Here is a 13,141-nt window from a genome sequence, read left to right as displayed (position 1 = left end):
AATTGCATCTAATTAACAACTGACAATATTTGCTAGCAGCAATATAAAAACTGTTTTAGGTGAAAAAAATACTTGTGAAGGCAGTATGAAAACACATTAATTTAAAGTGATTATTTCAGAGGAAGAAAAAAAACTGACAAAGTCATTGGCCTGCTATCTCTTAAACATGTAAAGATTAAATAAATTACAATAGTAAATAGTAGGAAACTATTAAATAATACTTTATTATTAAAATATTTAAAACATTATAATTTTACAATAATTCTAATATAAAAATTAATTCAACCAAACAAAAAAAATTACAGCCAATAAATGTAATGCACACTCTTTCCCATTCCCCCTCCCCAAATGCACACATGTTTACTATCAAGAAAGCAGAGGTATAAAAATACAGTGTAACACAAGTATGTAACACCACCATAAGAGAGTGAGATCATAAAGGGCTTCTACTTTCTCAGTTAAACATTTCCAAACTGAAAATTTTACAACAGATACTTAATTGTTTAAAAGGCTTTTAAAAGAATAAAATGGCAAAGGAAAGGGGAACTTCATCAGCAGCATAGATAGAACATTAATATGCATTCCACTAAAGGTAGTATGGGAAGAGTGTAAAAATAAATGTACAAAAATATAAGAAAAAGCAGGGGGAAATCATACTAAATGCCCAAAATACACTTCTAACAGAGTAAACGTGGAGGCCAATGCCATCTGGTGGCAACCAACAGTAGTGTAGTCCTTCTCAAAAGCCAAAAATAACCAGGAAACCTGGGCTCAGTAAGTCAATGACAAATGAAGTGGTTTTGCTGAACAGACGCCATCTTTCCTGGGGACAGCACTCAGACAAGCCCGCTCTCCACATCCACAGGCAGCTCTGACACTGACGAGCTAACGAGTGATCTCGAGCAAGCTTCTCCAGTCAGGTGCGGAAACCAGCCTGAGAGTAGCACTCTCTGGTGCTAACGCTGAGATCAAATCCAAACCTACCGTCCAAGGCCAACGCAGCTACTCCAACGTACCTCCTTGGGCTTTTCACTCACCACAACACCTTCAGCGTACACTCAGACCTCCCTAACCCCCTCCCCAGTGGATACGTGGGCCCCATGCCCTTGTGCTGTCTGTTCTCTCCCTAGGGTACCAGCTGACAACCTGCATGGCAAAGTCATAAATGAACTTCAAAACACGCCTCAGAAGTCATTTCCCCTGTGAAGCATCCTCGACTTTTCACTCCTTGCTGCCCTCAGTAAAATCAGTTCCTCTCTCCTCTTGGCTTTCACAATGCTTGGCCTCATGCCCAGCAATTAAGGCCAACCAATGCATTCCAAATAAAAAAGTGGAACCTGAGAGCTGACCAAAGGAGTAAGGCAGTGACGGGGTAATGGGGGAAAACAGGTAAGTTAAAGTCATGGGTGACCCAGAAAATCCTGAAAATGCCTTCAGTGTAACTATAATGCTTGCTCTTTCAATTAAGTGTGTGTGTGTGTGTGTATTAGAATCTACTATAGTTCCGGTGTTATGATTCACCCTAGAGATATGAGATATCAGAAAATCTTCCCTGACCATCTTGGAAATGCTGCAAGAGCCATTCTTTTTTTCTTTTTTTTTTTTCTTTTTCTTTTTTTTTTTTTTTTTTTTTTTGACAGGCAGAGTGGACAGTGAGAGAGAGAGAGAGACAGAGAGAAAGGTCTTCCTTTGCCATTGGTTCACCCTCCAATGGCTGCCACAGCCGGCGCACTGCGGCCAGGGCACCGCGCTGATCTGATGGCAGGAGCCAGGTACTTATCCTGGTCTCCCATGGGGTGCAGGGCCCAAGCACCTGGGCCATCCTCCACTGCACTCCCTGGCCACAGCAGAGGGCTGGCCTGGAAGAGGAGCAACCAGGACAGAATCCGGCGCCCTGACCGGGACTAGAACCCGGGGTGCTGGCGCCACAAGACGGAGGATTAGCCTAGTGAGCTGCAGCACCGGCCCGCAAGAGCCATTCATGAAAGGTTAATGTGATGGAGTTAAATGCTGGCAGGGGCATCCTTAAAACAAAGGCCTGGGGAGAGTACAATACAGGTCACTGCATGCTTAACTGCAGGAAAATGCGCTTGCAGAACTGCAGGGCCATCTGAGAAATGCCATCTTCTGAAATGCAGCAGTTTAAAAAAATTACATGTTAGGAGTACCACCTACTCTGGAACTGTGGTGGTGGTGAAACAGAGTGTTTTCCATAATATGACATCTGTGACCATTTCCTTAATTTAACCCAGAAGGCAGAGCCTCTCCTCATCTGCCCAAATGATGAGGGCATACATTCAGATGTTGACTATATGTGAGGAAAGCCATAGTCTCTAGCTCATACTGTGAAGTTTCTTTGCAAAGTGATGATAAATTAAAACAATAAGATCACCTTAAACTGCCTTAACACTCCATGTATCTTTCACATACTTTCGGTTAGCAAACAAGAGCCAGGATCCTTGAATCTTGAGTCTCTAATCCCCTCTCCTTGACCTCCATCATCAAGATCTTACCATTTTCACCATGGCCTCACTGCCCCTCATTGCCGGCCAGTGACTGAGTTTCCTATTTCAGAGTGGAAAAAAAAGGGCAAGCTCCCTCCACACCCTGACTCTCAATGGTATTACAAAGATAAGCACTACTTCCTTCTCGAAATTCTTTCCTCAACTTCTGTAACATTCCCACCTTCCTAATTTTTCATTCTCAGACCGTAGTCAGCTGTAAAATGTTGGTGTCCCAGCATTCCATCCTAAACCTTCACTGTAGCTAGTAAACCCTTGCTGCATGAATTGGCTCAGTAACCTCTCGTAAACCAGTGGTTCTTAACTAGTGGAATTGACATGATCCCCCCCAGAGTAACCAATACAGTCATCAAGATCACGCATGGAGTGACTAGTGTTACCTTCAGAATCACCTATGCAGTAATGAGCAGTGTCAACAGAACCACTCACAGAACTTTGGGTGATGCACATCTTTGAAACTCAGCGAGTCTTTCTGATGGAGCAGCTTCACTGCGTAAGTATTTGTTCTGACTATGCTTACAACAGGGCTTACTATTCTGTGCCAGGGCTGTTCTAGGAACTTGAGAACAGTAAACAAAACCAAGCTGGGGCCAGCACTGTGGCATAGTGGGTGAGGTTGCAGATGCCGGTTCAGGTCCCAGCTGCTCCACTTCCGATCCCGCTCCCTGCTGATGTGCCTGGGAAAGCGGTGGAGGATGGCCCAGGTACTTGAGCCCCTGTACCCACATGGGAGACCCAGAGGAGGCTCCTGGCTTCAGACAGGCCCAGCAAAGGCCATTGTGGCTGTTTGAGGAGTGAACCAATTGATGGAAGATTGCTCATTCTCTCTGTCTCTCCCTCTCTCTGCCTTTCAAATAAATAAACTTCAAAAAAAAAAAAAAAGCTTTCCTGTTTTTGCAGGACTTATAATGGAGCAAAGAATGTCAAACAACAAATAATAAAACACTAAATATGTAAATGTATAATGAAGATGGTAAGTGGGACAGAAAGAAAAGTATAGCAAGGATTGTGAAGTAGGGAGAAGAAACACAAGTTTCAGCATTAAGTATGGCTGTCAGGGTTCACCTTGCTGAAAAATTGAGATTTGGGGGGTGGGGGACTAAACAGGATGAAAGAATTGGCCCAGTGGGGTATCTGACAAAAAAAAAAAATAGATTCTCAACAGACAAACAAAGGGAAGGCCCTCAAGTCCACCATGGCCTGGGGCTTGCACCGTGGCTCACTTGGTTAATCCTCCACCTGCAGCGCCAGCATCCCGGTGCATGGGTGCTGGTTCTGTCCTGGTTGCTCCTCTTCCAGTCCGGCTCTCTGCTGTGGCCCGGGAAGGCAGTGGAGGATGGCCCAAGTGCTTGGGCCCCTGCACTTGCATGGGAGACCAGGAAGAAGCACCTGTTTCCTGGCTTCGGATCGGCACAGCGCCAGCTGTGGCAGCCATTGGGGGAGTGAACCAAAGGAATCTTTATCTCATCTCTCTCTCTCTCTCACTGTCTATAACTCTACCTGTTAAATTTAAAAAAATTTAAAAAAAAAAAAAAAAGTACACCATGGCCAGCCTTTCACGGAACGAGATGTGTTTCCTGGTGTGTTTGAGTTCAGGGCTAAGGAGAGGTGGTGTGGCCGTGGAGAAGGCAGAGACTATGTAACATCTGTGAACCTGCAGCACCACAGCCTTCCCTGAGTGGCATGAACAGTGGTGCAGAGCTCTGCGCAGAGGGGCGTGATCCAACCAACGTTCTGACCATGGACAAGGACGGGAACAGACACTTGTCAGAAGGCCACTGGGCAAGAGCTGATGGCCTCAGATGAGGGTGGCAGTAATAAAGATGGTAAGATGGGGCCGGCGCTGTGGCGTAGCAGGTAAAGCCACCACCTACAGTGCCAGCATCCCACATGGGTGCTGGTTCGAGTCCTGGCTGCTCCACTTCCAATCCAGCTCTCTGCTATGGCCTAGGAAAGCAGCAGAAGATGGCCCAAGTCCTTGGGCCCCTGCACCCACATAGGAGACCTTGGCTCCTGGCACCTGATCGATGCAACTCTGGACATTGTGGCCATCTGGAGAGTGAACCAGCAGATGAAAGATCTCTCTCTCTCTCTCTCTTTCTCTTTCTGCCTCCACTACTCTGTAACTCTGCATTTCAAATAAATAAATCTTTAAAAAAAAAAAAAAAAAAGATGTTAAGATCAGATTCTCAAGACAGAGCCCACAGGACTTTCTGACAACGGGGCTGAAGAGAGGCACCAAAGACAACTCTGAGGCTTAGGGACCAAACTGGAAAAGAAGAGTTGATATGAGCAAGATGGAGGAGGCTACAGGTAGAACAGGTTGAAGGGGGAAATAAGGAATTCAGCCTTGGACACTGGAGTTTGACATGTCCATCAGGCAGGAACGTCACAGGAGTGACTCTTCACACCTCTCTCCACAGGCTACCAAGTGCCTCAGGACTTCTGACTGCCCCATTATTGATCATTTTCTCTGATTACTGGCTAAGGTGGTATCTGCCAGGGCTCCCCATGCCACAATCATTATTTTCCCTTTAAGTAGTAGGTATGTTGTGGGATGTTAAGTTTGCAACTAGGAAAATATCCTGCTTCTTGGCAGACTTTCAATTTACTCATTTACTGATTTCTTTCAAGATTACTCTATTACATTAAGTTAGGATCCTCTAAAATTATTATTTATTTTAATGCTCAAATGTCCCCAATTTGGTGTGAGAGCCCCTGAAGGATCCTGTTTTCTTTCAACGTGTCCCATCATCTTTTGAGCATACATTTGCATCCTGCACAACAAGTTGTAGAAAATGATCCTGGGCCGATCTCTACCCTGGCCCCACATGCAGCCTTTTCTCCAGGGAGCTCTGGTTCTGTTTAGTGGGAAATTGTATTCAGAAGTGCAGATTTAAGTCCTAGAGATATTCATTACTATTGGAATGCCATTACCCCAGGGACTCTCAGTAATTACAGCTAGAGAATGCAGCATGTGCTCTGCATAAATACACACAAACACACACACACACAGTTACTGCTACGTGTAATTCTGTAATTCCTTAGATGTTGAAAAACATGAGTTCACACCGAAAGTTCTAACACCTCAGTGTTCACTCCCAACACTCAGTGTTCACTTTCTTTGTCCCCCTTCCCCCAGTGATACTCGGGACCCATTCTGTAATGCATCAGCCCCTCCCCCCATGCAATCCATCTCCTGCACAGTGACAACCCCAGCCTAAACAGCATGTCCCCTTGTGATCAGGTGGCTCCCCACTCTGGACCATCCTGCACACTCTCCCTCCCTGGATGAACTCTGACAACACACACGACAGGCCCCCTCCAGCATGGACACCTCCCTCAGCCTCCTGGATGCCCTCCCTACCCTGCATAGGTCAACTGAAGTGGGGCCACCCTTACTCCTCGGATTCTAAAGCCCATGCCAGGCCCTCCCCTCCTGCATGGAAACCCTCCTCTGTTGCACAGGCTCAAAAGCCATCCTTAAAGTAGACACTGTATCTTTCTATCAACTACTTCAATCCAAATCAAATACCTAGCTGAGAACAGCGCTCAGAAAATCTATGTGTTGTGAAGGGCAGAGGGAGTCAATTTGGCGGCATCAGTAGATACAAACACAACATAGGATGTGAGCCTTTTAGGAGCAAGAGAGATACTGAAGGCAGATTCTAAAATGGGGATGAGAAAGGCCGAGGGAAGACCTTTCCATTTGACTTGGGTGGTGACACAGGTCACCATGGACAGCCCTCTCCAGTGGACAGATGGCTCACGAGCGCATCTCAACCCCTTCCGAAGGCTGAGGACCACACTGTGTCCCAGTTAAGCACAGCCCGATTGCTTACTATTCAACTCCCTTCCGTGAGAGGAGGTAAGGCAAGCCAAGAGGGTGAGGGGAAGAGGGAGGAAATACTGATTTCATACCTTCATGTGTGAAGCACCCTACTCTAATCAGACTTTTTATATATGCTATCTAATCCACACACTAGTATTACAGAGCAGACGGGAGCTTTGTTTTACAATGGAGAACAGGAATCTTTGTTTCTCAGTCTCTAATGGATCCAAGTTAATCTTGAGTTCAACAATTCGAACCTGGATCAGCTTAAGCCTTCAGTTCTCACTCCATCACAGTGATAACCAAAGAGATTGGCCTTGGGGTGAGGGGAGGGGAGCAGACTAGGGCAGATTCATCGTCTTACATCCATGCCTCCCTCTCCTGTAATGGCAAGCATTCTGTACACACTACCACAATACAGAAAGCACCTAATGGGAACACCCAAACCCCTTGGCTATGCTATGGCAGCTGCTCTGCTAAAACAGGTAAGCAGTACAGCCTGGGAACTGGCACTGTGGCAGAGCGGGTTGTCACCACCTATGACACGGGCATCCCACACGAGCACAGACTTGAGTCCCGGCTGCTCCACTACAATCGAGTTCCCTGCTAATGCACCTGGGAAAACAGCAAAAGATGACCCAAGCCTCAGGCCCGACACTCACATGGAAGACCTGAATGAAGCTCCATGCTCCTGGCCTCAGGAGCCATTTGGGGACTAAACCCGCAGATCAAAGACCTCTCCCTCCCAGCCTCTCCCTCTCTTCAGTGTGGCCTTTCAAACAAAGAAATAAATCTTTAGAAATAAATAAGTAAAAGAAGAAGTAGTAGAGCCTCCATCTGAGCACTTAACTGCCAGGAAATAGTACATGGCCACATTTTCAGTAAATACACTTTTAAGGGTAAAGGCAAAGTAATGTGTTCCTGTTTATAAATTATTGATCTATAAGTGCATTTAAGTAGATCTACAACCAAAAGCCATACAAAGATGGAGAGAGAGGGGAGAGGAGGGCAGGGGAGGACAGAGGCATCCTCCTTGTTTTTCAAGCTAAAGATCTGCATGTGGAAGGAACAGCTGCCCTCTCTGCAGTCTGTGATTCACTATAGCTTTTTTGGGGTGAGTGAAGTTAACTGCTGTTTTTAAAGGAGCAATAATTTAGACAGAAAAAAACATGATTCACTTAAGAATTTTCACAAATGTTATAAAGCTAGAAATAAAACTAAGACTCCTAATCCTATAAATTTTAAACATCAACTTTTGGGCCCAATTTTTAAACCCACAGAACAAGAATTTCCAGTATGAAGTTAGAGCTGTTTTTGCTTCTTATCCAACTTCCCTAGGGCATTTTAAACATTTTAAATTACCAAATCTACTAAGTCAGGGCTCATTTATATTCCTTTTTCAGGTAACAATCATATCAGGCCTGTTCAGGTCAATTAGGTGAAAGTAATTTTTATTGAGGTAAAACTCACATTACAAAAAATTAAACCATTTTTATACTAAGCTGATCTTCTGTATATTAAGATAATCGAAAATGAATCTTGATGTGAATGGAAGGGGAGAGGGAGTGGGAAAGGGGAGGGTTGTGGGTGGGAGGGACGGTATGGGGGGGGAAGCCATTGTAACCCATGAGTCGTACTTTGGAAATTTATATTCATTAAATAAAAGATAAAAAAAAATTAAACCATTTTAAGATGAACAACTCAATGGCATTTAGCCCATTTATAATGTTGCACAACTACCACCTCTTTCTGGTTTCAAAACACACTCATCACACCTAAATAAAACGCCCTATCTATGAAGCGGTTGCTCCCCATTCTCCCTCTCCTCCCTTGCAACCAACAATCTTCTTTGGATACATTTATCTTATTCTGGATATTTCTTATAAACTCATTCTATGTGACCTTTTTCTATGTCTTTTTCCATTTAGCATAATATTTTTAAGCTTCATCCACATTGCAGCATGTACTAGTACTTCATTTCGTTTTATGACTGAAAGCATTCATTGTATGTAAACACATGCAATCTTCCTCTTCCTCCTCTCCCTTCCTCACCCCCTCTCCCTAGATTTTTCTCCCGGTTATCCCTCTCTTCTCAGGAAAAGATGTATAACCTGCCACTAACTATGAAGAAATATCAGATAAAACCAAATAACTGGACTGTAGTCTTCAGATGTATCATGGTCAAGGATACTCAAATATTGAAAAGGACTTGCATCTAAAGAAGACTTACGAACATGACAGTTAAATGCAATACATGATACTGAACTGGATCCTTTTGCTATAAAGGACATTAACCCCACTTGTAAGTTTGAATGGGATATGAGTGGTACTGTAACAATGTTAATTTCTTATTTTGATGGTTGTTGGTTAGCTATGTAGGAGACTGTACTGTTTAAAGGAATTATATATTAACAAAAAATCCTGAAGGGATGGAATTTCAGGTCAGCAACTTCCCAAACAGTTCAGGAGAAAAAGTTCTTGGTAGTTAACTTCTAACTTTTCTAAAATTTGAAATTATTCCAAAAAATTTAAAGTATCAATAAAAATTATGGCATTCAGATACTTTCCTATGAAGGTACATTGTATATTTTCACATTTTAATCCATCAAAATCTAATGGAAAAGAATTCATTGCTTTTCATCCAGTTTGATACCTCAGAATAAGTAAAGGCTATTTCTACCATCTCTTGTCAGAATACATAAGGAACCTACTGGACAGTCTGGGCTCGCCTCCCTGCCTCGCAGCAGGTAAACAGTCAATTAACCAGAAGAGATGTCTACTGCCTTTAAGACCAGCACAGTCTTCTCAGCAGACCATCCAAAAACTCAAGAGTTTCCTTCTTGTGATCCAGAAATCTTCCTAAATGTAAGCCTATCTCCTCATTAAATCCTCTGATGATGAAATCCATCAGTTCTGTAAACAAGCAAATTTCAACAGGAGATAGTCCTCAATTATCTATGTATATGTATTTGCCTATATGTGCTTTTCAATTATATGATTAATACCAATAAAGATGTTGTAATACTGAAGGTAAATTTGTCCCATATTCTATCAAAAAATTCGATTCAGTTTCAAGAATGATTTCAGAATTGGAAACAGAACAAACTTTAAATACATACGAAATCCTGTTGACTATGGCATCTTCATCTTCTTGTTCATCTGCAAAAATGTTCAAGGCATTAATATTCCTTTATCTTTCAACAAAATATTTCATTAATTTATTTTAAAATATAAACATATTAAAAAGCAACTACTGAAATGAAGAACTTTCAAATATAATTGCATTTATTTCAAAACAAATCCAAATTCAAATCTCATTAAATCAGACAGAACAGTACATGGTTAGAGACTAGAGTGTTTTGTAGTAATCAAAACTCCTGATTAACAAAACTACCATATAAAATTTAAAATTTTCAAATATTTAGTTCAAAAAGATAACACTTGGTAGAACTTTAGGACCACCATGAAGCATACCGCTGTATGATGTTACATGAAACTGCTAATAAGTGAAATCTGTTTACTGACAATAGCCAATAAGTTTTCCTTATAAATTAAAATTCAGAATCTTAAAAACTCATCTGATTTTCTATAATCTGAGTTCATCACTAGTAATTGTAATAACAAGGTTCTCTTGGATCATCCTAAACCACCTTGAATACGCTGCCTCAGTAATTCATAATTATTTAAATTATAAACAAATATATCAAACTCTGAGTATCTTTTTTAGTAGTAGATGGCCTTCACCCTGATACCCAGGCACCCTCCTCTCTTCTTCTCTCACGTCAGCCATCTCTTTTATCTTCTCACATACACTAATCAACTAAAGAGACTATACCCAATTGCACAACAAAACATTCCCGGCCCCTCCTTGTCCTCAAAGGCCCACTCCCCCTAGGCCTCGGGAATTCTGGACACTAACTGCTTCAGAGTCAATGACCATTCTGTTAGTTCAATCTCCATACTTAATTATAAACTGCCCCAAATAGTTTTATGACCAAAGGAGTACAGAATATATATATATACACACATAGTCATGATTCATTTTTATACTGTTTTATACTGTTATACCCACATCGAGTCAACCGTCAAGTCCTGAACATTTTAGTCCCTCCATATCCTTCATTTATATTTCCAACACACTACCAGCCAGGTGCTGGGTCCTCACTACTTGCCTACAGCTCTTTGGGTATCCTAAAAGCCATCTTTATATATCTCTAACGTTCCTGCTTATCATACCCATTCATTCTTTTTCCTCTTCTTGTTGTACTCATAGTCTATGAAACCATGTCAAAATGTCTTTAAAAATAGCTAAGATTCTGTCTTGAATATTCAAGTCTTTAAAATTTTCAAATTACAGAATCCAAAGACTATTTCAATGTAGGCATAGAGCCAAGTAATAGTATTAAAGTAATACACTAGAGCAAGTGCTATTTCTTTATTTCTCCCAAAAGTTTGACAAATTTTAATTGGTACTATCAATACCAACTAATTATTAATACATTAAATACTTAAGTATTCATATAACACCTACTATTAGCCCAGCACAACAGGTAGAAAACCCTGAGATTTCTTTAAAAATGGCAGAGATTTAACAGAAGGCAGAAAAGCAATCGCTTAGGTACTTATAAAACTTTGACCTAAAAATCTGCAAACTAAGCAGCACAAAGTTCATTGTTAAGAAGGAATACAGCGGGCCCTCTAGCTGGATAAGGAAATATATGAAATAAATAATATTATGTAACGGAAGAGTAAATAGTATTACAGAGACTACAAATTCTATGCTGTTTAGAGGGGAAAAATAAACTCTAGTAATCAGAGAAGGGATGGGGTTGGGGAGGAAGCGTGCTCAAAGTCAGGGCCAGTCGCAGAAATCAAACTCCCTCAGAAACTATGGAATTTCTCAGATACTCAACAGTCCTGCACTATTCTTAGCTGCACCTAAGAATTGTGATAAACAAGTAGTCTGCTCTAAGAAGGTGACCCTAAGAGTAGTCAAATTCCCTGAAGGTTATTTTTAGTGCTCTTGGGACCAGGCAACTGCTTACTTCAATCACCGGCCCAGTCAACAGGCCATGGCCCACAAGTGCGCTGACACATCCTGTACAGCAGGCCTAGACCATCTGGCACTAGGAGCAAAGTTTTAATTAAAACGTTTCCACTTGCCTGATTTTCTCTTGTATCTTGTGATGATGAAGTAGGAAACAATGTAGAGAATGGCAAAAAGAAGAAAACATATCTGAAACAAAACAAATTTAACAGATCATTTATATTTTGCAAAATTTCTGCTAACAGAAGACATACCTTTGGTATTTGTAGGAAGAAAGGATTTAAATTAGTAAAAGATACAATGACATTCTCCTAATATAAAGTCAGTATTAATTTACACCAATTAGTCAATTAGCCCAGTTTAATACCGTTATGGGGGGGAAGCCCAATAGCAATTTTCTTTGCATAACTTCATCAAATGGTTTCCAAAATCATGTAGAAATATAAAAAACCAGGCTATACCCCTACCTAATATTAAGATGTACTAAAAGTTTCAAAAACATTTGAAGATCGCTGGCACTGCAAACTGCCAGATGATAGATGGAGCAGGCCGACTGGCACAGTGAATAAGAAGCGGCTACAATGCCTACATCCTATGGGGCACCTGAATTTGAGTCCTGGCTCAACTCCCAACTCCAGCCTTCTGGTACTGTGCACCCTGGGATGTAGCAGGTGATGGCCCAAGGAGTTGGGTCCCTGCCACCCAAGTGGGAAACCTCAACTGAGTTTCCAGCTTTTGGCTTTGGCCTGCCCCAGCCCTGGCCACTGTGGGCAATTTGGGGAATAAACCAGCAGGTAACATCTCTGTCTCACCTGCTTTCTAATTCTCTGCCTTTCAAGTAAGTAAAAGATAACTTAAAGGAACAGTAGTGTCAAGGGTCTGAGGCAGGAATAGCTCTGGTATATTCTTTTTTTTAATATTTTAATTTTAGGAGCCTATTACTTTTTTTTTCCTTATTTATTTGATAGGTAGAGTTATAGACAGTGAGAGAGAGAGAGAGAGACAGAGAGAAAGGTCTTCCTTCCCTTGGTTCACCCCGCAAATGGCCGCCACAGCCAGCACTGTGCTAATCCAAAGCCAGGAGCCAGGTGCTTCCTTCTGGTCTCCCATGCGGATGCAGGGGCCCAAGCACTTGGGCCATCCTCCACTGCTCTCCTGGGCCACAGCAGAGAGCTGGCCTGGAAGAGGAGCAACCGGGACCAGAACCCAGTGCCCATATGGGATGCCGGCATCGCAGGTGGAGGATTAACCAAGTGAGCCACGGCACCAGCCCCAGCTCTGGTGTATTCTAACAAGTGGGGGGAATTAAGAAATCAGGTCAGGCAGTAATGGGAGCCACCACACAGGACTTGGTACAACTAAGTGTTGGGTTTTAACTGAATGAGATGGCAATCCACCACAGGATTCTGGGCAGAGGGGTGATACCATCTAAAACTGGGCAAAAGGCTCATTCCAGATGCTATGTAGAAACCCAACTAGAATGGGGTCAAGGACAGAAGCCTGGAAAGGAAGATCAGGAAAGAATGTACTGCAAATAATCCAGAAGAGAGGTCACTCAGACTGGGGGGTGAAAGCGGTAAGTGATCAAGTTCTGGGTATGTTTTCAAAGCAAACCTGACAGGGCTTGCAAGAATAAACACAAGGTTCTTGGCCTGAGTAAGGAAAGATTACAAAGGCGTAGTTTAGGAAGAGAAATTAAAAGCCCAACTTGCACTGTTGAATGTGAAATACCTATTATTC

The 13,141-nt window shown here is 42.3% G+C and overlaps 1 protein-coding gene across 9 annotated transcripts in view; it reads right to left on the bottom strand.

Moving 5' to 3' along the window:
* Positions 1 to 13,141, bottom strand: part of LMBR1 (limb development membrane protein 1) — a 163,619-nt gene that overhangs the window by 116,283 nt on the left and 34,195 nt on the right. For all 9 annotated transcript variants that reach the window (XR_011390276.1, XR_011390275.1, XR_011390277.1 and 6 more), the window contains 2 exons: positions 11,518 to 11,590; positions 9,474 to 9,513 (listed from right to left, as the gene is read on the bottom strand). Coding sequence is in view for 4 of the 9 variants with exons in the window: in XM_002715020.5 (XP_002715066.1) it covers positions 9,474 to 9,513; positions 11,518 to 11,590 (113 nt within the window). In the remaining 5 variants the exon portion in view is untranslated. Of the gene's footprint in view, positions 1 to 9,473; positions 9,514 to 11,517; positions 11,591 to 13,141 lie in introns of those variants that run through there.

Source organism: Oryctolagus cuniculus, chromosome 7, assembly GCF_964237555.1.
Source record: "Oryctolagus cuniculus chromosome 7, mOryCun1.1, whole genome shotgun sequence".
In the NCBI taxonomy this organism is placed as follows: Eukaryota; Metazoa; Chordata; class Mammalia; order Lagomorpha; family Leporidae; genus Oryctolagus; species Oryctolagus cuniculus.
This window is presented reverse-complemented; position numbering and strand designations above follow the sequence as displayed.